Source organism: Phymastichus coffea, unplaced genomic scaffold, assembly GCF_024137745.1.
Source record: "Phymastichus coffea isolate CEN01 unplaced genomic scaffold, Cenicafe_Pcof_1.1 PCOF00058, whole genome shotgun sequence".
Classification (NCBI taxonomy): Eukaryota; Metazoa; Arthropoda; class Insecta; order Hymenoptera; family Eulophidae; genus Phymastichus; species Phymastichus coffea.
This window is the reverse complement of record NW_026706869.1, coordinates 1,456,179-1,481,434: the sequence shown is the minus strand read 5'-3', so window position 1 is coordinate 1,481,434 and position 25,256 is coordinate 1,456,179. Positions and strand designations below refer to the sequence as shown.

The 25,256-nt window shown below is 44.5% G+C and overlaps 1 protein-coding gene across 1 annotated transcript in view; it reads left to right on the top strand.

The window, feature by feature from the left end:
- Nucleotides 1–23,404, top strand: part of LOC131666365 (uncharacterized) — a 57,899-nt gene extending 34,495 nt beyond the window's left edge. Inside the window, exons 2-11 of the mRNA XM_058938986.1 lie at nt 19–77; nt 417–643; nt 2,189–2,568; nt 2,644–2,785; nt 6,567–6,636; nt 15,018–15,167; nt 16,500–16,642; nt 17,359–17,608; nt 17,696–18,346; nt 18,605–23,404. Of these exons, the coding sequence (XP_058794969.1) occupies nt 19–77; nt 417–643; nt 2,189–2,568; nt 2,644–2,785; nt 6,567–6,636; nt 15,018–15,167; nt 16,500–16,642; nt 17,359–17,608; nt 17,696–18,346; nt 18,605–19,260 (2,728 nt within the window). The 3' untranslated portion in view covers nt 19,261–23,404. The remainder of the gene's footprint in view (nt 1–18; nt 78–416; nt 644–2,188; nt 2,569–2,643; nt 2,786–6,566; nt 6,637–15,017; nt 15,168–16,499; nt 16,643–17,358; nt 17,609–17,695; nt 18,347–18,604) is intronic.
- Nucleotides 23,405–25,256: the final 1,852 nt, after the last annotated feature.

Genomic DNA, 25,256 nt, shown 5'->3' with positions numbered 1-25,256 from the left:
TTTTCTTTTGTGTTTCAGGTCATACCCATCGCCGGTATCAAATGGCGTTCCGAATGGCGCGACAATGAACTGTTCAGGTAAGATAACCTGCAAATTTGAATAGTCGAAGGAAGTCTCGGTCATTTATATTGAAAATATAGTGTGAAACGCTTGCGAGTTGGTCACGTTATGATAAAATGCAATGATCCCGCATTACTCGAGTGCGCTTGCATCGAGAGATCTCAGAATTTCGGGCGAAAGTCTGTCATTAGTCGGATGACGAGGAGAGCAAGCGAACGTAGCTGGAGCCTATAGATGCGGGAATGAAAGAAATGTAATGTTCAAGTTAGAGATGTAGGTTGAAGTTGTCGGCTCGGATTGCACAGGCGAAAGCTCGATTGGCAGAATGTTCTTACTTGGTGTTGTTGGGTGCGCAGGTGTGCTGGTGAAGCAAGAGGCGAGGGACGACGGTTACGAGACGGCGCCAGATCTGGAGATGCGTAGCACTGGCGGTGACAGCAGCGCGTCCCAGCAGTATCACACGCCACTGACGCCGCACACGCCCCACACGCCACACACGCCACACACGCCCCTCACGCCCATCTCCGCGACGGCACACCAACCCCAACAGCCTCAAGCCTCATCGGCGGCCAATCTTGGACAGGTATGAGCTCTCCGCTTATTTTGCCTCTGACTACCTGCGCGCTTGCTGACCTCGTTCGTTATTTGCCGGTGCCCCGGCGAGTAACGCCCGAATCAGCTTTGTCGATGCAACGCCAAACAAGCGCGGCGACGATTTTCCGATGCCGTCGCTGCGCCCAACTCCTGGATCGAATTTCGCCCCCCGCCCCGTCCCCCTTGTCGCCAAAGTCAAAGCCTTTGATTTGTTTTATCAATAGTCAACCGAGAAGCGAGCCTTCGGTTCTAATAAACCTCGGCTGAATGAACGGCTGGGAAAAAAGCAGCGAAGCTTTTATGAAGCAAGCAAAAGCCGCGCAAAAGGGAGGCTAGAAATCAACAAGTTTCGAAAGCAGTAACAATGCGGCTCGTCCTGGTCGCCTCTCGAAAAAAAAAAAAGCAAACGTGAATATTTCATCGGGACGCGGCAGCACGAGGGTTCTAGTAATCGCTCGTTAAGTGGTTCTCGCGTAAAAGTGGATTAACTCGCGCGCGCCGCGTCGAGTTTCTTTCGCGGCTCATCATTTATGTAAGCTCTACTGCCGTATATATATATATATATGTATTGTATATAGCTCTGCCATGCGTCTTCTCGTACTTCTTACTTCTAATTGCGGATATACATGAGAAGCTTCTTTGCTCTTGGCGTCGAGTCTTGTTTTCTTTTTCTTTTTCTCTTTCTCTTCGCGGGCGTCGTTGAAAAATTGATGAACGCGCTCAATTAACCTTTGTAGTAAGAACTGTACTTCACTTAATTTCCACGCGAGCGATACGATTGATTTTCGCGAACTTTGCTCGCTTAATTTACGCGAATAATATTTATTCTTTTATTCTTTTTTATTTCTCGAAGCGACATCCAACGCCGAAAGATAAAAAAAAGAAAACAATGAAAAAGGAATTTCTACATATGCGTGTCCACGTAGCCGCAGGCAACGACGTTGTCGCAGCCAGAAGGCGAATTGCGCAACTGGCTTACGCATTTGCATGACTCGCAAGCGGGTTTTTACCCGTGCCTCCTTCCGCGCCATACAGAACATTGGAGTTGCGGCAAAATCGTCCTTTTCCCGTGCATTAACGAGCGAAACTGAAATTCGCGGCGGCGTTTCCCTGCGTACGAAAGCATTAGCGTATCTTATCTTTTGGCGCCCCGTTGACGAGCGTCGAGGCAGCTAAAATCGATATCCCTCGAGCGGAGAGAGCCTTTCGTATATACAGTCAGCTTGCGGACTCAGCGGATCTTCGGCTGGCGGGGCTTTCCGCTTAATCGAAGCTGTTGCCTTCAGCGCGCCGCGTCGCTCGACTCGCCGGCTCCTTCCGAATTAATACGCCGGGTCGACGACGCGAAGGACGAGTTGTTTGTGTTTTTCGCGCGCGCGCGCGCGCGCGAGAAATATAATGCGCAATTAATGCCTACAGGTCGTCACCGCACGAACCGCACGATTAAGATAATGTATACGGGTAATTTGCCGAAAACCGTTCATCTCCAAAAGAGAATAAACAAATCAATGCATTTTGTCTGACTTTATTTTAGGTATCGATAAAATGCGAAACGCCAGTAGACCCGTACAGTTTCGTCGACGAGGAGATGTCCATGGGTAACGGAATGGGCCGAGCGTCGTCAAGTCCGAGCGATCAGCAGCAGCAGCAACAGCAGCAGCATACGGATATAATGATGGGTGGTTGCGGGCCGATTCAAGGTCTTGGCACGCCGGCGCCCACGCCGCCTATGTGCAATCCACCACAACAGCACCATCCGCCGCCAATGCCCATGCAGATGATGAACGGCGCACCTGGTCAGCAACAGCAGATGCAGCAGCAGCAGCAGCAGCAGCAGCAGCAGCAACAGCAGATGATGCAACCGAAGAAGCGCGGCAGGAAAAAGAAGTGCGAGATGACGCTCACGCCCGAGGAGTAAGTTGACGATCGCAACTCGCCTCGAGTATTTTGAACGTATCGGTCACACGCTGTCTGGCTTGTTTGTCGCAGAGCCGAGTTGGCCGAGGCGAAGAAACGGGCAAAGACGTACAAGGAGCGCAAGAAGCACGACCGCTTTGACGGCATGCCCGAGGAAGAGGTCAGCAAGCGAGTACTGCCGGATCACCTGACCAACGACCTCGACATCATCATCGTGAGTATCGCTTGCAGTTCGATCCGATGCGCTGACTTTATGGCGCGCAGTCGCGAACGGACAAATAACCCGGTCGTAATGATCGCCGTGGCAGCTTATTTTCTTTCTTCCGCTTGCTTACCTTCGAGATGGCATGCTCGTTAGGCAAATCCAGCGTTTGTTCGTCGCAGGCTACTAGCTCCTACCGCGGGTCGCAGTGTATTTCATTTGACTATCCGACTCGACGCGCAGAGGAGTACTCGAAGCAGAATTGACTCGCTTCGTAAAAACGTCACGCGTACGTCATTTGAAAAGAGACCATTTCGTACTACTCCTTTCTGAGAATCAGTGAATTTTATCGCCCTGCTCTCTGCAGTAGAAGAAGTGTCGCTAAAGTCAATCTCGGTCCTTATTGCGCACTCCTTTGATACATGCAGCCCTTTGACGCAAGAGAGAAAGAGAGAGAGAGAGAGAGAGGCGAATTTACCGTCTCCGTCGTCAAATGACAAGGCGAATTTGACTTTTATGAGAGGAAGCCCTTTCTCTCTCTCTCTTCGGGGAAATGAAAAGGACCAAGGCTTTTGTCTTTTTGGCTGTATATACGATGTCGTACATTTTTGACTTATGCCTATATACGCGAGAAAAAGAGCTTTTGTTCGATAAGCTTATTTTTTTATTTTTTATTTTTGAAATAATGTCAACGAGTTGCAATCATCATCGCGTGGGAATCATACTTTTATTTGACATTTCCGGAATGGCAATGAAAATTTCAGTCTTTTTTTTCCCCCAAATTTCCGACATTTTTTTGTTCTTTCGTTATCGCATGAAAACCAAATTCGGCCGCGGTGCGTTTGCGAGCTGGCGGAATTTAATAACGCCGAACCCGGGCGCGCGTCGGCGCAGAAAATGCTCAATAGTGCTCTTAATTTGCCCGGGAATTGATGTGCCAAATCAAAGGGCCCCCGCACGTAAGATTCCACACGCACCAGAGCCCGGATAGACGCGTTAAAAAGCTCTGCGCGGCAAATTAACACGTCGCGCGCAGTTGGACAAAGCGCGCGGGGGACCGTTTGATAAATCCATAAATACCAACAATAACTGAAAATTGCCTCGCTCGTTCGCGAGCTTTGATTAAAAACGCGTATACGCGGAACTCTCTTGTCAAACGGAAATCGTCGCTTCATTACAGGCTTCCAGTAACGAAAAAAAAAATGTATGTAACGACGAACAGCAGACCCGCATACTATATATCTTTTGTTCGAATTTTAACAGTAAATTAAGCCGATTCGGTTTTTGCCATGTGCGTCTATAAATTTGACCGGTCGCCTTTTTTTCGGTAGATAGAGAGAGCTTTGATTGTTGTGGGATTTGTAGGCTCGAGATATATAATTGTCTTTGACGAGGAACTCGCTAGTTAACGCTTTTGAGTTTCGAGTGCAGAGCTTTAATGAAGCAATTTTCGTTTTTTTTTTAATTTTATTTTTATCTTTTTTCTGGGTATTGAAACTATTCTTACGACAATGTAACGTTTAATAGAAACTCTCGAGAATCCTGTTTTTTCACACTCAACTTGTGGAAAAAACACACTTTGGATTCAACGTACTCGGAAAAAAGAAACAAACAATCATCGTTCAAGCTATAGACTAAAAAAAAAGAAAATGACGAATAGAGTGCATCGCACGCATGACAAGCTCTACATTCACGCAGCCGTCAATGACAATGTGTCGCTAGTTTGCATGTGCGTGTGTATGTGTGTTACTTGTTTTTTTTTTTTTTTTTTAAGCGCGCATGCACACGCATGCAGGCAAATGAGCTTTAGGTCCGATAACGCGCTGCCGCTAAAAAACCCATCGAAGCGCGAACGCGTTAATGCCGTACCGTGTGTGCGGGTCCCGGATGCAATCTTTCAGTAGCGTAGTCTGCAGAACTTTTCCCCCCCTTTTTTTTTAACGCGCGGAGAAAAACGAATATCTTGCTTACCAAAACATTACATAACTTTGAGAGTGAGAGAAGAGTGAACATCGCATAACTCAAACGCCCACGGGTGAAAACCAACGTCGGCGGTCAAAAAAGAAAGAAAAGAAAAAAAAAAGAAACCGCTTTCGCACGTCGTAACTCACGAGTCGCGCTCATGCCGGCGTCCAGGGTTTGTTATGTCACACACCGAAGAAAAAGCCGCCGAACGAGATGCCCCGTGAAAGTATTTATACGCGCGCGTGGATGTGCGCGACAAACTTGATTTCAACACGGCAAAGACAGAAAAAGCGTCTTTGGGTTATCGTGACAATTTTTGGCATGTTACAGCGCTCTGCGCTCTCCTTTCCCCGAGGTCACGGAAATAGAACGAAAGGTCTCCTTCTCGCGAGTGCGCTTGGGGCAATATCGGCTCGCTCGAACGAGCGTCGATAGGCGACGGCAATTCTTCTGATCCGCCGCGGAATTCGACGAAAGCAGCGAGCGCATCGCGGACCGAGGGGCGACGAAGGCTCTCCCACGCATCGATCGCAATCGCGGCACAGGCACAAAGCGCAGCGCGCACGGTCGAAACCGAAAGTGCAACGCGCGCGCAGTCGGCCAGGTGCTAACTCGGAGCGGCGTCGCACAGCGCGGCGCATAATTACGATAAATTGCAGCGGAGCCGCCGACTTGCGAGCCGAGCGGCCGACGGTCACTCGGGCCGAAGCTTATGGGGGGGAGGGGCGCGCGCGTAATTACATCTCGCGGGAGCTTCGCGCGATCCGCGAGCCGATCGCCCGAAGAAGAGCGGAGCTCGGGCATCCTCGGGGGCACGCGCGGTCGTTAATTGCCCAACCTTCCGCGCCGAAAGGGAAAAGCGCGTCGAGAGGAGAGAACGTTGCGAGACGCCGGGTTGCGGGTTGCGTCACTCTCGCCTCGTTGCGCCTCCGGGCCGCGACTCGCGCGCGCCGATCGTCGCCCGCGATGCATCTCGTCGGCGAGGCACTTTCGAGGCTGCCGCCGGAATCGTGCCCCGCGATCGGCCGATACGCCCGGACTCGCGCGAGCGAACGAGCCACCAGCCTGTGCCGCGCGGCAGGGAAAATGCAGCGAACGACCCTTTAACCCGTAGCTTCGTCGTTGTCGCGCATTAATGAGCTGGCGCGTCGCTCGCATCCATAAAGCCCAGCTCGCACGCGTAAGCCAGACGCTCGGACGAGGATTATTAATATTTGGCGACTGCCGTCACTGTGCGCGCCGTTTCTTCTTTGTAACGCTCTAATTAGTATTTTCAACCAATCGTCACTTGTGTACCGTTTGACTGTGCCATTCGATAGTTTATTCGAGCGTTCAGCGATGCGCATTTCGGTGGCACGTAATTGAATGGAGCTTTATTCGAGTAACGATAATCGCGAATGATAATTGAAAACCACGGTAATGTGGAAGTGCCAACGAAATGTCGGTGTCGATTTCCTCGCCAACTAATTTGCCGTGAACAAACATTATCACGGGCGACTTCCTTTCTCGCGCCGGAGAGCGAGAGAGAAAAAAGCGTCCTCCGCAATCCCATTGCGCCGTCTGCAAAGCAGTTGACTGCGAGGAGTAAAACGGATTAGAATAAACGAAGTTTATAGAGCGCGACGTCTAGACGCCGAGCGCGCCGAATGCGCTTCAGATCGATTGTTTTCAAATCCGAGTGGAAAAAGTCCACCTACTTGACCCGCGCCAAGGCCGCGAGCTCGAAAGCTTCGGTCAGCTGACGCTCGCGCCGCCTTCCCATCTCCTCTTTATTCATGATCGCGAGACTCCCACCATATCTCTACTTGCTCGCTTGTTTTGCTTGCAGATTGGCATCAACCCCGGCCTCTTCGCCGCCTACAAAGGTCACCACTACGCCGGCCCTGGCAATCATTTTTGTGAGTACGATCTTTCTTTCTCCGTCCTCGAGATGCGGCCGATCGAGCGCGCATTGTTCATTCGCAGCAGCCTCGAGTGCAAATGTTTTGGGTTTGGAATTCAAAGTTACCGGGAACAGCGACTTTTTACTGCTCGAGGCGTACATGTGACTCGCACATTTATACATATTGGCGATGTGCGAATATGTATCGAGTGTGCCGAGAATCGCTGATGTAGTTGCTGAACTCGCGGTTGTACTTTTCTCATGCAGAACAGATCGATTGGATTTTCTTATATTTAACTTAATTTTAGCTAACCTGATTCTCTTATAAATTTATACGTTCCTTCGGGTAAATCTCTATGTACTGAGCTCGTGATCTCAAGAAAATATCTTGTGAATAATCAATTTAACTTTGCAGACCTTTGTCATTCTTCATTTCAAATTATTTATAATTTCATATGAAGTATCAAATAATAAATAACAAATCATGTATAATTCAATATTAAGTATCACAGGTCGTGTAGCCCGCAGTTGGTTAAATAATTAACAATTGATTTTTGTTTCCAACGTTATTCACAATGCAAGGTAGCATAACATCCGCGCCTAATTTTTACTTTTATTTTATGCAAATCCACCGTGATAAATTGAGAATATTCAAAGTAAAGTTGATTGCCCATTTTTTACAACGCGAAAAAATAAAATGAAATTGCTAACTCACCTATCACACCCAAGTGCAAACATTTTTTACGCTCTCACGCGCATATTTACCGCGCAATTAAGTTCTCGATGCCAAACTTAATTTATAATCGTCCAAAAAGAGAGAGAGAGAGAGTGAGAGAGAGAGTGAGAGAGAGAGCCTATTTACATCATTAAATAACGGAAGGGGAAAAAATTTCTTTTTTTTCGGAGGGAAATTCAGGCGTTTCCAGCGACCGCACTTTATATCAAAATAGCGATAAAAAGCCACGAGATGAAATACGAGCGACGATTAGCATTATCTCCGGCGGGCCATCGTGCACATATTTCTCATCCGTATAGGGGGTGACTGAAAAAAAGGAAATGCGAAACACGGCAAAAAAAAATATATATATATACGTGAGCCAGGCTTAGTGAATGGGGTTGTGCGTATGTGTGAATGGGGCAGACAAATTCGGATGTGAGATTTATTTATTTCCTTTTCATTTTGAAGGTCGCGCGAAGTTTGCTACGGGTCGGAAGTATACGAGAGGACGCTGAGTGTTTGCTGATTTTTTTTCTTTTCGACCGAAAAGTATAATTAAAAAGATCAGTCGTTGCGATGATAAATAATGTAATGTGTTAATTTTCTTGCTTACCATTACGAACGATTCTGGTACACGTGTCTTGACGTTACGTTTATTTGGATGTTCGAGAAAGAAAAACATCGTGCAACCACCTCTCACCCTAGAAATGAATACCAATAAACTGGTCACGTCCTTGAAAAAAAATAGATAAAGATCGGATTGTTTGCGTGCTACTGACATGTTGACTTGATGCGCAATTACCGTTGTTGCATTAAACATTATTGAGGTGACATTGATTATGCACCAACTTGGCCAATTCCGTTCTCTCTCTCTCTTTCTCTCCGGGAGTATAAACTTGAATCGAAGTTCAGAGAGCTCCTTAACAGACGCCATAATGGACTGCTAAGCGATGGTTGGCTTAATGCTGCATGATATACGATCGTAATTGATATCTGTATCCATAACGGATTTCGCATTGAGAATCTACTCGTTCTTTATATCCTCTTCTACGGGCCGTAATGTCCCCCCGGAAATTCTCGCCTCCGGTCCCGTGCATTTGAAATTCAAACCCAAAAAGCAACTTCGATTTGACTAGCAATCGGTTCCCCCGTTTTGATAAATACTTCGCTCACACAGGAAAAAGAAAAAGAAAACCACAAAATCATCGAATTAACAATTCCACATTATTACCGGGCCATTCAAAATCGTAGCTATCATTTCGACTGTTTAGCACCGATAGAAACAGTAATTTGCGTCGAAGTGGTGCGTTTCAACATCAAAGGATGAAATTCAGCGCGCGGGAGAGAGGTAAAAAGAGTAGAAAAGAACGCAGGCGCAGAGGCGCGCGCGTAGGCAATATTAATCATTTCAGCGGGCAAACATTTAAACAACGAGCCAACTATAAGCCACGCGGAATAATACACATTAATCTCCGCAGTGCCAATTACTGCGGCGTAATGGTTTTAGCCCGTGGCTAACCTAAATTACATATCGACAGCTAGCCAGATGAAAAAAGAAAAAAAGAGAGATGAAAGCGGGGGGTGGGGGGGGGGGGAGGCGACGACCTATAATGACGAGGATAATAATAAATAGGACGGTTCACGCACGCGCGTGTCTATTTTTAACGCGAACGAGAGGAGGGAGGTTGACGCTTTGATAAACATTTTTGCGCGCCAATGACCAAGCCTTTCCCCCGGCGGATTTTCCAGGATTTCCCCGGCGGCGGCAGGGGGCGGCAGCTATATAATGAGTGCCGCCGGGATAAAAGCCGACGGGGAAGCACGCGTGTGTGCGCGCGCGGACGGGCCGTGCACGTACGCGCGGGAGGGAGGGTAAAAAGGAAGAGCTGAATTTTCGAGAGCCCGGGCTGCGCCGGCTGCCGCGGCTGCGAGCGATGTGTTACGCCAGACTTCTTTAAAGCCGAGCTCGCAGTCGCGCCGGCGCTATTAAAGGGGGAGCTGCTCGTCCGCGCGGCCCGTTGCGGATAGACCAGAGCGCCAGCCCCTTCGCGACGGATCCCGCGCCGACGTGTTTCCCTCCTCGTGGCCCCCGTCGCGTTTTCTCTCTCTCTCTCTCTTTTTGGGTTACGAGCCGCGATCGCGAGCCGCCCGATAAGCCGGTTCCGCCGTTGTGCATCACTCCGACCCTCCCGCTGGCCGTATGTGACTCGAGGGTGTTTCCGGGCCGTCGAGCGCGAATTTACAACCAATTTCGAAAATTTGAGACTTCGGCAAGTTCAAAATGGCCGGCGCAACATGGCCGACGAAAAAACCTTTTCCTAAATGTTCGCAACTCGGAGACATTGGCTTACAAAGTACTCCGTACAGAAAGATGCGCTTTCAATTGTCGAAAACGGCCGCTCGCAAATACACGAGTCATTGAATTTTTTTTTTTTTTTCGCGAAGCGCTAATGAATTAGATTCTGAAGAGCCAACGAGATACGCGCGCGCCTGTGTAAAGTGGAAAAACACGCGAGAAACGCGAAAGAAAAAGCGAGATAATAAAACGGAGCTGCACGGAATAAAAAGGAAAGCGCAATGGCGATTGCAAAAAGCCTAAGTTTTAAAGTGAAAGCTGCGAGCGCGCGTTAATCCTTGGCACTTGGCGCACCGGAGCTTTATTAAAGGATCAACGAGTGGCATTAAGAAACCGACAGGCGCCATCGCCGTCGTCACCAATCTTCATTAAGAATTCTCCGTCGAACCTCCATCATTTATCGCCTGTAAAACTAGGAGTCGCAGCCCTTTGAATGCTCGCTTGCGCGCGACCCTCCGCAACAACACAACGGTACGTACGTACAGCTGCGAGCGGAAAAAGAGAGGGAGGGAGAGGGAGAGGGAGAGAGAGAGAGGAAAGCCCGATGAAAAATTGAGTCGGCGACTTCTGCCGAGAGCGAGGGTGCGAGGTCTCGTATATAGGTAGGTCAGTTACCCGCTCAGAGTTTTTCCTTCTTCTTTTTCAAGGTCAGTTTCTCCTTTTTTGTCCCACCCCCTCTCCGAGCGCTATTTATGAGTTTCGAGGACTTTACGCTCGCGCTCGCCCAACTTTCGTCGATTGCAACTTTGCCGTTGCCGGCGCTGAATTATGGACGAGCGCCTCCTCTCTTTTTTTCCTCATCGATGGGCTCGTCTTTTCCATTCCATTTTTTCTTTTCTTCTGTTCTTTTCGTTGCCGAAGATGTGTTTGGAATTCTTATCTGTGATTTACTGGAAAGCGCAAACTTGTTTCGCCGGCTTGTTTACTGTTTCCATGGATGCTATTGTGACAGGTGTGAAAGATATTTGCGCATCGATCGTTTCAGAGCGAATTTTTAATTGGCTTGACGTGCGACGTATCGCAAAGCGGTCTTGCCGCGTCAACCATGATTACTGGAATCAGAATATCTCTTCGTATTAACGAGAAACTAGCGTGTTTGTGCTGTTGCAAAACCATCCACGCCGAATATTTTTTTTTTTTCGTTAAAGAAAACCATTATAACGCTCGCGTCCCGAGTAAAACTGAAAAGAAAAACCAAAACGTATCTCCCTTAATAATTTCCATGTATACTATACGCGCACGTTGCTGAAAAAGAAGAAAAAAAAAAGGTTCTCGAATTGGCAGAAAGACTTAAACTCCGCGTTCCGGTCTGGGACAGCAGCAGCAGCTGAAAAAACGAAGAGAGAGGATTCACCTCGGGCAGTAGCGATTTTTCTCGCAAGCGCGCTCCCATCGCTGACCTAATTCCTTCTCTCTTTCTCTCTCTCTCTCTCTCTCTCTCCCTCTCTCTTCCCCGGCGGCAGTTCGAAAGTCGGCGGCGCAGAGAGAAACGTGACTGGCAAAAGTTTCGCGGGCGCTGCCGCTCAGATATATAACTTTGTAGCAGGTTGACCTTCAGATATATAACGCGGCATAGCGCATACTGATATCTCTCTTCTTCCTTTCGCCGCTCGGCGTGGCGTCATTTTCCTTTGCGCAAAATCCACGCTTGCAAATTAAGATCGACCCCTTAAATATTCAGGCGGTCTCTTGCGGCCGAATGCCAGGACGCGGCCGGCAGCTCGCGAGCCCGAAAAAATTCACGAGGCGCAAATCGTCCTTGCCGCTCGCATCGTCGCCCCGAGCCAATTAACAAGGTATACATTTTTCGTAGGTGGATAGACGGGAGCGCAGCGAAAAGCAAGCGCGGGGGCGGAGGAGGGGCGGGGTTGGTTTTGCGCAGGCTTACGCGCGAAACGCTATTGATCTGGCCTGGGGTTTTTCGTCTGGCACCTGGCAAAATGAGCTTCTCCCCCTCTCCCCCTCTCTCTCTCTTGGTATATAAAATGCGTGCGTTCGTTGCATAATACAAACGAGCGTCTCTCAGCAGCGAGTCCTGCCATTTTTTTTGTACGATTCGTGTTCGATTTTCCCACGCGTTGCCGAGACTTCGTTTGGTTCGTTTATGAAGCATAACTTACGCAACGTATGCATCGTCAGCCGATGATCTCAAGCTTGACAAACGTCGTCGGTATTAATAACCGGCAGGCCCACACGCGCGCAGCGGCGATACGTATCGAGCAGAAAAGAAAGCGAGATAAGAATCGAATGCACGCTCCCATCCGCGGAGGAGAAGTAGAGGAGGTCATTATCGACGACGGCAGCGTGCTCGAGATAAAAAAAGGAAGATGCAGCGTCGTCATCATCTGCCTCGGCACGTCTATTCACCGGTACGTGTACATAAGATTCGCGGATAAACGGAGCGCAGGAGGCTCTTCAGCCGTCGTCGCCGATAACAAGAACAAGTTTTTGCTGAAAAAAAAAAAAGAAAAAAAAAATAGAAAAAAAAGCGTTGCGTGTGTGAGTTGCGAAGGGAGAGAGAGAGCGAGCGAGCTTGTAATGAGTGTTGGAGGCGGCAGCAGGAAAGGGAGGCTTTGCTACCCCTACCAGCGCGGAGAGAAGGGGAAGCTTGGGTTTTGTGTGAGCGGCGAGCCTGGGCGAAGAGAGAGAGAGCGCTCGATAGCTGTGTTGCACCACCCTCCTCGTCGCACTGGGTTTTTTGACCTCGTCCGTGAAAGCTGAAGCTTCCAATATGCATATGCGCGATTATTTATTCTGCTTTTTCCTTTGGATCTGTCGCGTGTGTACGTGGGATAAGATGCAGCTCTCTCTTGATTGCGGTTCGCTTGATTGTCATTCCCGTGTGGCTCGATCTTATCTTTGTCCTTTTAATTCCGAGAGAAAAGGAGAGGTTTGCGGCGAATTTACATTTTTTTTTACCGACTGTTTTGAAACCGAGACGAAGGATTTAATTATTGCGAAACGGCGAATACATTCGTTTTCCGCCCAGGGGATATTTTAATTTTCACGTTGAAATCGGCGGCGTATCGAGCGCTGCGATACCGGCGCTCGGCCGAAACGGAACAGCGATGAAAAATTGCTCGTCTCGCTCGTCCGTCCAGCGCTGGAAAATTTGGCCAGCAGCGACGCTCATTATCCACCGAAATAGGCGTTTCGTAAAGGCGCGGTCGCGACTCTAGCGCGCAACTAGGCGAGCGAGCACACACACGCAACTTGCATCGATCTTTCTCTCGCCATGCGCGCGCGAAAAACAGAGATAAACGCGCGCTCGATGGGGGCCGGGCAGCAGCAGCAGCGGCGGCGGCGGCGGCGGCGGCAGCTAGCTCCATGCATGCACGCATGCGGGAAAGTGGGAGGGAAAAGAAGAGGAGGAGGGATGTTGCAGGAGGGGATGATAAAAAGAGAAAGAGAGAGAGAGAGAGAGAGAGAGAGAGAGAACGCAAAGCACGCTCTCGCCGCGCGAGAGAACGATGTGGGTCGTCAGTTGTTTTGGCGCGGCCCAGCCGTGGATGTGCCTTGTTGTTGTTGCATGATCCGCAGCTTCGCCCAGACCGTCCGACGACAAGACTTTTCGTGTGTTCCGTGTGGCTCGTTGTTCCGATGCTCGTAAGTGTTCAACTCTTATTTTTTTTTTTTTCGCACGATTCCCTTGAGGACCAACGATGACAGCTAGGATCTTAGAGATCTGATACGTTTGATTTGTTTATTGTATCAATCGCGGACGGATTATTATGGGAATGGACTGCGTCGTTCGACTGGCTGAGCATTAGCTCTGCAGTCGAATGATTATGTGGTTAAAATTTGACGTTGCGTCGAAGTTGAGGCTGACTTGTGAGCGAGTTATTCTACTTCCGATGATTGAAAGTATCGTACAATGCATCAACGATGTTCCGATCGAGCTTTCGAGTTTTGCGGTTTGTGTCGCATATCAATTCTACCGTGACTTACGCGCATACATTTGTTAAATCTGCGTGAATAGAATGTAGAAGTCAGTGTCTCATCTCTTTTGTCGAGCCGTTTCGAATTTCCATTACTGAGATTTCAATTGAAAATTATACTTTTACTCCAAATTTCCCCCGTTTTTTTTATCAAAAAAAGTGGACTCGCCGAGTACATCCACCCTTTGGCCCGCTCGAAAATTTCGCAGCGCGCGTACAACATTACGCGCACAAATTCAATGCATATACAGATCGAAATAAAAAAAATGAGCAATAGGAGGTGACGAATGTGGTTATGGTAATGGATTTTTTCGGTAGCAGCAGCAGCAGCAACGAGCGAGCGAGCGACATGTTAATTCGGCCTGCCGAACTGCGTCCGACAAAATCCATTAGCGCTAAGTATACACGCGTTCGTGCGTTGCGCCCCTTGACGTGCAAGCCGACGTTGAAAAACTGTGACGTCAAAATAAAAAAAAATTCACAGGGGAGCGAGTTTTTTTTTTCTTTCCTCTTTATTTATTGTAAAAACACAATTACGAATAATTTTTTTTTCTTTTAGCATCGCTCGTTCAAAAAACGCGGTTCGGAAAATCGATGAAATTCTGAAGAACATTTTCATTGCAAGTTCGTTGAAAAAGAGACACGCGGAGAGATACTCGCTCCCCCGTAATACAATTTCGACGACAACTTTCATCAACACTTCAAAATGCCCCTGCAGCAGCAGCAGCAAATGCATAACAAAACTTCACCGAGCCAACGCTCTGGCAAAGTTACGCGAGGATAGGCTTCTTCCTAATATATATACATACAGAGAAGGTCGTTTCCTCCTTCAATAAAGTTTGTTCGTTCGATTACGCTCTCTCTCTCTCTCTCTCTCTCTCTCTCTCTCTCTCTCTCTCGGCCGTTCGTCTTCTCTCTAACTTTGTTCCGAAGTTCGTTGCCGCGCTGCTTCAAGGTCGCGCAAGCACTGGGTCGCCTCATAAATCTCCGCTTTAATTAAGCTACCGTCCCGCCGCCGCTGCCGTGCTGCGACGTTAACTTTTTCGACGACGAACGGAAAATGATCTCGCTTTTACGGCGGTATAGTGCTGAGTGGACTCGCGGGGAAAGCACTGGCCAACGTTGAAGAGCTAGTGAATTCTCGCTTTCGACGTTGCACAACTTTTTCCCGTCGTTAAATTTCAACTAGCCGCGGCCCAATCGTTGTCCGCGCGTTCGTACGAGAGATAAAAATGGAAGGAGAAACTTGTAATAAGCTCGTTTGAGCTTCGGAACGTAATTCGTAATAGCCGCCGCACGCTTCCTCTATAAAATTATTAGCGACGAACATAGTCAGTCGGATATTAACAAAAGCTGTTTTTGTTTGTTTTTCAATAATGTTACAGGGAAGTGCTTACACCTCAGCGGTTTGACGCCAGAGCCACTTACAGCCGACGATGACTACAAACTCTTACGGCTGGGCATTGGCTTCACGAATATGGTGGCGCGTGCCACCAAAGGCAGCGCCGATCTCACGCGAAAGGAGATCAAAGAAGGCGAGTTCCATATGTATATGAATTTATTGCATGTTTTCCAACTTAGCGATCGAAATCTTCGCAAATCGTGAAAACCAGTCTTCTGTTTGGTATTAATGCACTCTGGGCATAGTTTGTTGGATTGCGTATTTGTTTGCAATAAATTCTTCGCGAATGAAATGCTTCTGATGTACACGTTAGTGCATAGTAGAAACTAAATTTCTCAAACGTTGTTCCTTGCTTAAAAAAATTATCTTAAATGCAGAATATATTTCTTGATTACAAACAAATTTCACGTAATTTTGGGATCAAATTACTTTAATGTGTTAGAGTACGACGTGATTCAAAAATTAGCTCGTACATCAATCCAAATAGTCATGCCCATCAGTGAATCTTCAACATTTAGACAATTCTCGAAAATTATGCCGTAACTCGATGAATTATCAAACTTTTATTTGAAAGTTTTCAACAGCATCTTTTAAATCCTTGGTGATGGAAATCTGTAATTCGCGTAACCGAATATTCGTTTTTAATCGTTGAAAAAAAAACTTTTCAAGTATATCAAACAAGGGTTGAGAAAAATTTCCTTCGCTCGAGAAAATTGTCCTACGAATCCTATATAAAAAATATTACCGGAAACATACATTTTATCAAACCTCTTGTCTTTTTAGTGTAGCACTTATCAATGGGAATAAGTACGCAAGAATATGCATATGAACGCGCAGAATAGCAATGAACATTTTATGTTAATCGACAAAAAAAAGCCTGTCACTTTAGAAAATGATATCGATTGGACGCAGTTCCTCTTACGTTTTTTTTCTTCTTTCAATTAACGTCGGGCACGCTTGTCGATATTATATGCGAAAAACAAATCCGGTCGACATCGTTGAATCTCAGACAATTACAATCGCATAAAATTAAATACCAAGTGGGCTTTCAACGTGTACATTTGAAGTTGGAGAGTGAAACAAATATGAACAGTCGTTGGAGTTGGCCATTCGATCGCTGTCATGAAAATGACAAGTATCGTCAAGTTTGATATTCAATATTTTTTTATCGTAAATTAGTAATATGTAATAATCTTACTTTTTGGTAAATTTGAAGCTTCGCTAGTATAATTAAAAGAACTAATTATAATTAGCGATACGTGCATAAAAGCGTACTTAGCCCACTAAGCAATTACCACATTAATTATCGGATGTAATGGAAGCCTGCAGTGACCCTCGATGTAATCGATTTTGCCGTTAAAAGCAATTCGACCGTGATTCTTGTTTTTTTTTTTTTTCAATAAGAAAAAATTCAATAAAATTCCATAAGAAAAAATTTGATTTTTTTTTCTCTTTATTTTTGCAGGAAGCCACGTACTTCTAGAGAAACTGAAAAAATACAAACCGAAAATTGCCGTTTTCAACGGCAAACTCATCTACGAAGTTTTCTCCGGCAAGAAGGAGTTTGGTTTTGGTAGGCAACCCGACTTACTGCAAGGCACAAACACGGTAAGTTTCCTTTTTGATCGGCATCGATGTCTATGAAACTCCGATCGAGAGGACACGCGGGACTAATGCATAAGTCAATCTTACGGCGTTTTCGAGTGCACGAATTAGCATCTTCTTATACGTCATTGTATCTTGACAGCATATCAATAAGTCGATATTGAAACTGTAAGCCCGAGACGATTTGAGGAAATATGGTATAATTTGATTTGACTTGGTTAATTTAACAAAAAAATAGCTCAACTTTTCATGCGCTTTTTACAATTATTCGCAAAGTTACGTTTCGATCAAATTGACAATGAAACGGCACCATCCTAAGAACATACGCTTTGAAATGAGCCCCAAAGGCATCGGTTAAATTGTCTCGAAAATAGGCACATATATACATAATAAATTATACATGCGTTTAAACAACGTGATGTCATTATTATCAGTGATAATTATATACACATCACGTGTTTCTGCAGAAAACAATCTCGGTCGCTGAAACGGAGGGCACATTTTGAAATTTTCATTTTCTAATCAACAACACAGTTTTCATTGCGTGTACAATTGCTTTGCTACTAAGATAACAGCTGCCTCGAAGAGTTTGTCTGAATTTGAACGCGGCGCTTGATAATTGAAAATAGGCTGTCGATGAACAACACAGCAGCACGGAGAACAAACATTGTGCACGTGTAGTCGAATTGAAAATATATGAATTGGCGCGAATGTTACAGTATATGTGGGTAATGCCATCGAGTAGCGCGCGGTGCGCACAGCTGCCGCGCGCCGCCGACAAGGTGCCGTATTACGCGGCGCTGAAGAAGTTCCGCGACTACCTGAACGGCACGATTGCGCATCTGGACGAGTCGGACATTGTGTTCGCCGACACGAAGCTGAAGAAGCGCGAGCAGGACGCCATCGAGGACAAGAAGCCGATTTTCAGCGACGACTACAACGACGGCGAGCCGCGCTTCAACGCCGACGGTAAGAGCAGCGAGCGAGCGCTTTGGGGGTGGTCTGCGCCTCCGTCAGACCGCGTGCAAAGACCGATTTGTTTGTCCCGCGTCTCAGGTACGATAAAGCAAGAGCCAGGCTTGATCCCCGGCAAGAAGAAGCGCGGGCGCCCGAAGAAGATCAAGAACCCGGAGGACGTGCACCCGGTGACGGACATCGACAAGCCCGACATGAGCAGCGGCGAGATCATCAAGAAGCGCCGGGGTCGCCCGAAGAAGATCCACCAGCAGCAGAAGCAGGCCGAGCGCGAGGCCAAGGAGCGCGAGAGCCAGCAGCAGCAGCAGCAGCTGCACCAGCAGCAGCTGGCGCACATGAACGACGGCTACATGTCGAGCTGCTTCTCGCCGGCGATGATGTCGCCGCCGAAGCCGTTCTCGCACATGGCGCCGTACCCGCAGCTGAGCGAGCCGCAGGGCTACTACGGCGACCCTTACGCCGCCGGCAAGCAGCACTACGACGACGTTGCCGAGCCGTCGCCCGAGCAGTACGAGCAGCCGCCCCAGCAATACAATCCGGCCGAGCACGGCAGTCCTGCTGGCACGCCCAATTATGGCGGCTACATGGCTTATCACGAGCAGGAGCAGCACGTCCCGACGCCTATGAGCCAGACCACCGACGAGCACTCGCACCACTCGCATCCGACGCCACCTCACAATCATCCGCATACACCTACCCACTCGATGTCGCCGCATCCGCACGAGCAATACGGTACGAGCGTCCCTCTTTTCCTTGCAGCTTTGCTTTCCTCTTGATTACGTACGGGCCATCGGGCTGCTCTGTGGGCTGCGAGGGCTGCCGTGTGGGATCGATTTTCGTCGCGGACGGCTCGCATGGGCAGGGTGCCGCGATTGTCGAGAGCCCGTGTCGGCTTGTCGGCCGGATCGAGCTCCGAATCTCTACCTTTCGAGAGATCCTTCACAATTCAGGACTCGGCGCTCATTGTCGTCGCCCCTTTTCTCGTTGCAGGCATGAAGCGAACCACCGGTCAAGACGTCGCCTCCAAGAGCTTGAGCGACCTCGAGTCGCTGGTGGACCAAATACCCAGCATAGCCGATTCGGGCCAACAGCGGCTGCAGCACTCGGGCCTCGCGGGTGACGACTCGCTCAGCGACAAGCTCGCCGATGCGTCGTCGCACCAACCATACTTACCAGCCTACGGCACACCGACACCGAGTCACCAGACCAGCTACAGTCCACCCTCGCAATATCCCAACGACGCCAATTACAATTACTCGAGGGAGCCGGCGCAACAGCAGCAGCAGCAGCAGCAGCAGCAGCAGCAGCAGCAGCAGCAGCAGCAGCAGCAGCAGCACAGTAAAGCCTACACCGTGGAGAACTTGGCGTCGAGCAATTACACACCAACGATGAGCTCGTACCTGCATTATCCGAGCAATGGCTATCTCGAGTCGAGTCTCGCGCAACGAACCTACCACGGTTTCCATCATCCGTCCCTTCATCATCCCATGCCTACCAATGCACCTTACCCTTACAATACCTCGTACGCCAGTTCTTTCGATGCTTATCAGCATGCCAATGTTCAATCGAATTATCAAGGTTACGCCACGAGCAGTACACCGCCGTCTTATAGGCCACCTGTCGATTTGGCTTACGATGGGGTATGATAGTTGGACAGACATTAAACTCGGCGATATAACGTTCTTTTTTACGTACGAGGCGAGCGAGTAAACTTTTCGGCGGCGCGATCAAGCGATACAATGTTGTTGTTGATGATGATGAAGACTGAGAGAGTGTGCTAGAGGCAGGACTTACGCGTCTGGGAATGACCGATGATCCTGCGAGGGCTGTTGAATCAAAATAATTAACTTTTTTATATGTAAGCGATGATTATTATTCTTTTTATTTCCCGAGAGATCGTTTGTGGTTCCGTTGTGATGATTGTTTTTTATACGTTGACGAGTATTTCCTTTTCTTGCTTATTCACAATTTGCTGCGAGTCTCTGATTGTTTTGTTTGAATTAATATTTCTATGACTTGTTAAGTTACTGAATCTATTCGATTCCGAGTAGGCAATTTGCATTGTTGGGGCTCTAGACAATTTTTATTGAGAATTCGAATGGTTAATGAAACCTTCTCTTCTTTTATTGACAGTATCATCACATGGTGCAAACAGTTGTGACTACATACTTTTACTTCGTTGTTACTAACGTTGAAATAATACGGTTTTCTCACAATATCAAGTAGGAATAAGACGCTCAATTTTTTTGTGAATTATCTTTTTTGTGGTTTACTGTTTCTCATTTTACCGTGGTATTGTAAAGTTCTTTTGTGAATTGTCTTTATAAATTTTCGGCGAGTTTTTGATTTTTACATTTTAATGAAAAAGCTAATTTTCTATGCAATAGTTACTTACGTCAATCAGCACAATCAAACCACCAAGGACCCTCACTTTCGTACATTTAGTTAGTTATAAAAGACTGAAGCACTCGGATATAATTACTTCGTAATCGTTAGCAAAATGGAAAAACCTCGGTGCTATTAGTTTCCCGGTGACAGATGAAAATAAAATAAAAAAAAGGAACTCGTTACAACGAAAAACAAACAAAAAAAATAAAGAAGAAAAACGTCGACTTCGCACGCCGAAAAATTTGCCGCCGAAGCTACAGCTTCTCTCGCAGAGTTGTAATGTGCAATATACAACACAACATAGGCAACGACGGCCTCAGATCTTTGCTGCGCCGCGAAAGAGTGCAATATAGCCGAAAAAATAAGGGGAGGGAATAAAAAAAGTTCGTTCTCCATGTGCATGTGTGTGTATAAAAAAAGAAAGAAAAAAGTTCGAAGCGACGACGACCGCCAAACAATTGTCATAGTTCGTCGAATGAAAAGAGAGACTTGTTGCTTTACTGTGAATGCTGATATTATCTATATCTTTGTACCCATCCCACCGTGTAATTTTTAAGAAACTGCGCGCGCGAGAGTGAGAGAGAGCACATTATTGTATAAATTGAATTTTTCCTATTAATTAAACTCGCTAAATAAGTTGTATTTGCTAGTTGCGTATTATGTAATCGAGGAACGATTTTTTAAATCGAATCGCGCTGATAGTCTATAAGAGCAGGGCATTTCCTCGGATTGTTGTGCACGCGGCGACATGATCGCGTCCCACTTGCGTTAAGAGAATGACGTTATGTTTTTTACATATATTCTTCTTCTCCTCCCCTATTCGATTCTTTTGCGTTTCCATACATTGGTGCGAAACAAGAAAGAAAATGAAAAATCAAGATAAACAAATAAACAAAAAAAAGAAGTTCGACACACGCAGACACTCCTCGTTCGCTAGATGTTATAAACGCAACGCTGTAAAATGTCGATGCATCGGCGTGATTATACATAAATATAAATACATATAGATATATATTATACATATATAAATATAAAAGTATATATAAATATTATGATTATTGATTAACGAAAAAAGCTAGCTCTAATAAAAGAAGAAGAAAGAGAAGAAAAATAATGGAAAAAATGACATTACACGATTTTAAAGGACAACGTAATTTACCAGCTATAATGGTATGTCAAGGTTTGAGAGAAGAAAATAAATTTAAAAAAATAACTTGATTGCACAGGGTATAGACGAAGTCGTTGATATACATAAATAAACCGATGTCTTTATACATAATTATATATATATATACATATATATATATAACGAGATATGCATCGATACATATGTTTTATCTTTTCAGTTCTGTCGGCCTCAGCCAAAGTAACACAGAGACACACGTACACGATGATTCTTAGACGTTTTTTCCATTCCGGTGCAGGCATTATCGATATAGATGTCATCAGTGTTAAGTAACTCATTCATAGCCGTATTAAAAAACACACACCCATCGCTGTTGATTGTACCGTTGAGAGAGTGCGAGACAGCTTTGAGCCGATGGCTCCTACTTTTTTTTATTACTCCAATCGTTCTTTAACCCCCTCGAACCTTAACTTCTTAAGCATGTATAAAAACTACCGGCTGTGCGTGGAAGAACTTTTAGGATGCGTGACAATTTACGAAAAATTTTGATACGATTGAGAAACAAAGGAAAGGATAGAGTCGTGAAACAAAGAAAAAAGGAAAATTAATTTTTTTCTTTCACCGGCGATACTTTGTATATATATATATATACTAATCCGTAGAGTCATGAAAAATTCTTCCACGTTGGCCGATAATATTATCATGAGATATAAAAGAAAGGAAGGGTGACGGATGCACCAGGCAAAAGTTTTTTCTTTGATATTCACGAGCGACAAGATAATAAGTAAGAAAAAATAAAAGCAAGTTCCTATCGTCACCTAAATGATTTTTCCATCCCGTTTAGGCCTCCCAACAAAGAGCAAGCTAAGAAAGAGAAAAAAAAACGACGTTATGTATATCCGACATCCTTGCCTCGAGTTCGTATCTTTAAGCGTTTATAAGAGTTACGAGTATTTAAATTCTAGTTGTATTCGCTCGCGACCCGGTGAACAAGAAAATGACGACTCTGACACTGAGAAAAATCTCTTTCTTGAACATCATGCTTATCGCTTCGAAGTTTTAGGTACATATGGTATTTTATTTTTGTTTTCATATACTTTTCACATTTACTGTAAATATTCGGAGTCGAGGCTCGAGTTTTGGTAGCTGATGAGAGAGAAAAAATTAACGCGTCTAAAACTTCTAAACGATAGGTCATGTAAAACTTTGTTGGTTCAAATTGTGGCGGTGACTTTGCGTAAAGTTAATGAAACGTTCAAACACGTTTCCAAGATGCTTTGAACATTTTTAATGAACGATACGTCTCAAAACGACTTTGAATAAAAAAAAAATGAATCGCTCGTTAAAAGTTGGTGAAACGTCTTAGATGAATTGCAACAAAAATGCAAGTTAGATGGAATTTTAATGACATTTTGTAAACTTGAAGACCAACTTTGCCAAGCGAATTTTTGTCAGTGTGACAGTCGATGCGAAGTAATCGAAGGAATTTTTAAACATGCCGAACATAAAATCTGTATAGCTTTATTGTATACTTCGATATAAGAGAATGGATATTAAACGATAAATAAGAATAAAAAGGAAAAAAACAATGATGAGCGGCAATGAGACCAATGAAGGTTGCTCATGGCGAATGTTACTTAATGTACATTGTTTATACATAAATGACAAATTAAATGAAAACAAACAAAAAAATAATTAACAATAAGAGTATTAAGCTCTAGTTCCGGATTATGCTAAACTCCACTATGAATGTGTGATGTCATAAAGAATTAAAAATTGTCATGACAAAAAACACAAAACGAATAATGTTTATGTCGACTTCCTTTTTTTCACACGTACACACACTTACAAACTTATACATTACAAACAAGTCTTTATAATTTCTCATTTTTAGAATCATCGAAGACGACGTTGAAGCGTAATAAAAGAAGTCGACAAAAAGTGTTCTTGTGTGCCGCAATCTGTGCTTCTATTATAACATAGATGTCGAGTGAGGTAGGGCCAGTTTTACGCGAACACGAAGTTTTTTGATATTGATAGTTAATTGTAATGCCCACGTGCTGTTACATTACCATTATGTATAGTGAAACGATCGACGGTTTCGTGTTCTTTCTTTTTTTCCCTTCATTTTCTTTTCTTTTTTCTTTTTTTTTATTCATTAATACTGTTAACGACAAGCCAGCTATGATGTAAAATAGATTTTTGAATCGTTTTCTGAAAAATAAATGTCTTTTTAAAAATAAAAATTGCCGCTTTTGAGAATGTATACGTCTGTGACAAATAGCTCCCTCCACATATTGTCCAATTTTATTGAATTAATTATAATTTATATTGATAATTCGTCTTTTTTTCTTGAAGAAGAATACACGTTTCAATTGTAAATATTTTTTCTTGTGTTGCATTAACGACGAGGTGCAATAGCAGTGCCAGTAAGTACAAGTATTTTGTTGTCAGAGATGAAAATTAAATCAACTTCGCCTTGTTGATATTGAAACAAAAATCGTTTATCGAGTATTATTTAATTTAAGCGATCGCATATTTATACTATAGTAACATTAATTTTTTACGCCATACAAACATAATTGATGCTGCAATTTATTTTCATCGCGCTTAATTCAAATACTTGTCTCTACTTCTACAACTGCTTCTATTATTTATGCGACTGTCTTACATTCGATGGTTTTATTTATTATTTGCAATTAGACTTCAAGTAGTGTGAAATATTTAATTTTCTTAACATTATATGCCTCGGTGTAACGGCTTGAAGGCTGGAAATCGATTTTCTTACATATAATAACAAAATTGTAATACTGTTAAAACGCCAATACCATTTGCATTTAGAAAAAGTGACTGTCGTTAAAAATAATTATCGAATTACAGTATTCTCTGGACGAAGGAAATTTTGCATTGTCTTCTCAATATCACACCTTGCGACATTGATGCATTATAGTCGTTACATCGTGTGCTGTACTGCTTCTACGGTATTTAAGTAATTTTGACTTTTTTTTCACAAAACGGAAGAAATGAATTAACTTGTGTTTAGTCTAGATATTGAACTTGTAAAGTCTAAAATGCATTTTTTCATTGTAGCGACCGCGTTCATACACTTAAACATAAATCAAACATTGATGCGGTTTATTTTTCGAATTGCCGATGACAATTGGTGTTTAATTACTTGAGAAATATTCGGGATTAATCTTATCAGAACGAACGCAAACGATGCTGTTTGAAAATTGTTAATTTTCTCCCTCTACTGATAATATTTTTAACAGCCATAACTTTATCGTTATTCTAAGTAATCAATCAGTGGTTTTATTGTAAAAGTTAAATGGATCAGATGGGGCTTACTGGTGAAAATTTCAGAATTAAATCTCAAATGATACTCCTAGAAACTCTTTTGTTATATATATTTATCATCTTATGTAATGAAAAACTTTACCTTGGTGTCCGAATCTCAGCATCACAATTAACAAAGAACATTTTTCAAGAACATCTTCTACGTTAGGATCTGTAATGATAGTTAGGTGGAACATTTCTAAATAAACTCTAAAAATTCCAAGGATGAATGTAAGTATTTTGAAAATATCTTTCGTATACATTGGTATTCTTGCAAAGCATTAAATTTTTCTATTAAAATGATGGACGATAAATGAGCAGTGATTTTGTTGATCGTCTGATTAAGATGTTGGAGTAATACTTTCAATGTTTACTAATAGATCTAGTTCTACCTCGTCTAATCCTATTCTGGATTGCTTGTTAAAGGGATCATAAGGATTTCCAGAATCTATAATTACAAATCTAAAACCAAATTTTCTAAATTTAATTTAAATTGTCTAAATTTAGCAGATCGAATGTAGGGAAAAATTCGTTATGATATTAACTGCTAGAAATAGAAGTATGAATAAGTAAACAACATTATCGCATATAGTCAACACGATATTCTAGAGTCTAGAAATATAGGCGAAAAAGGTTGTTTAATTTTGAGACCTATTTCGATGTTTGAATTGATTGAAACCTAAATTTTTAATTCGGGAGTTCGCAGTAAAAATTGTAAGACCGGTGCAATTAATGAAGAAGGCTGTGATTACATATCAATATTTATATTTAGTGTTTGCTCTTAATGAAATT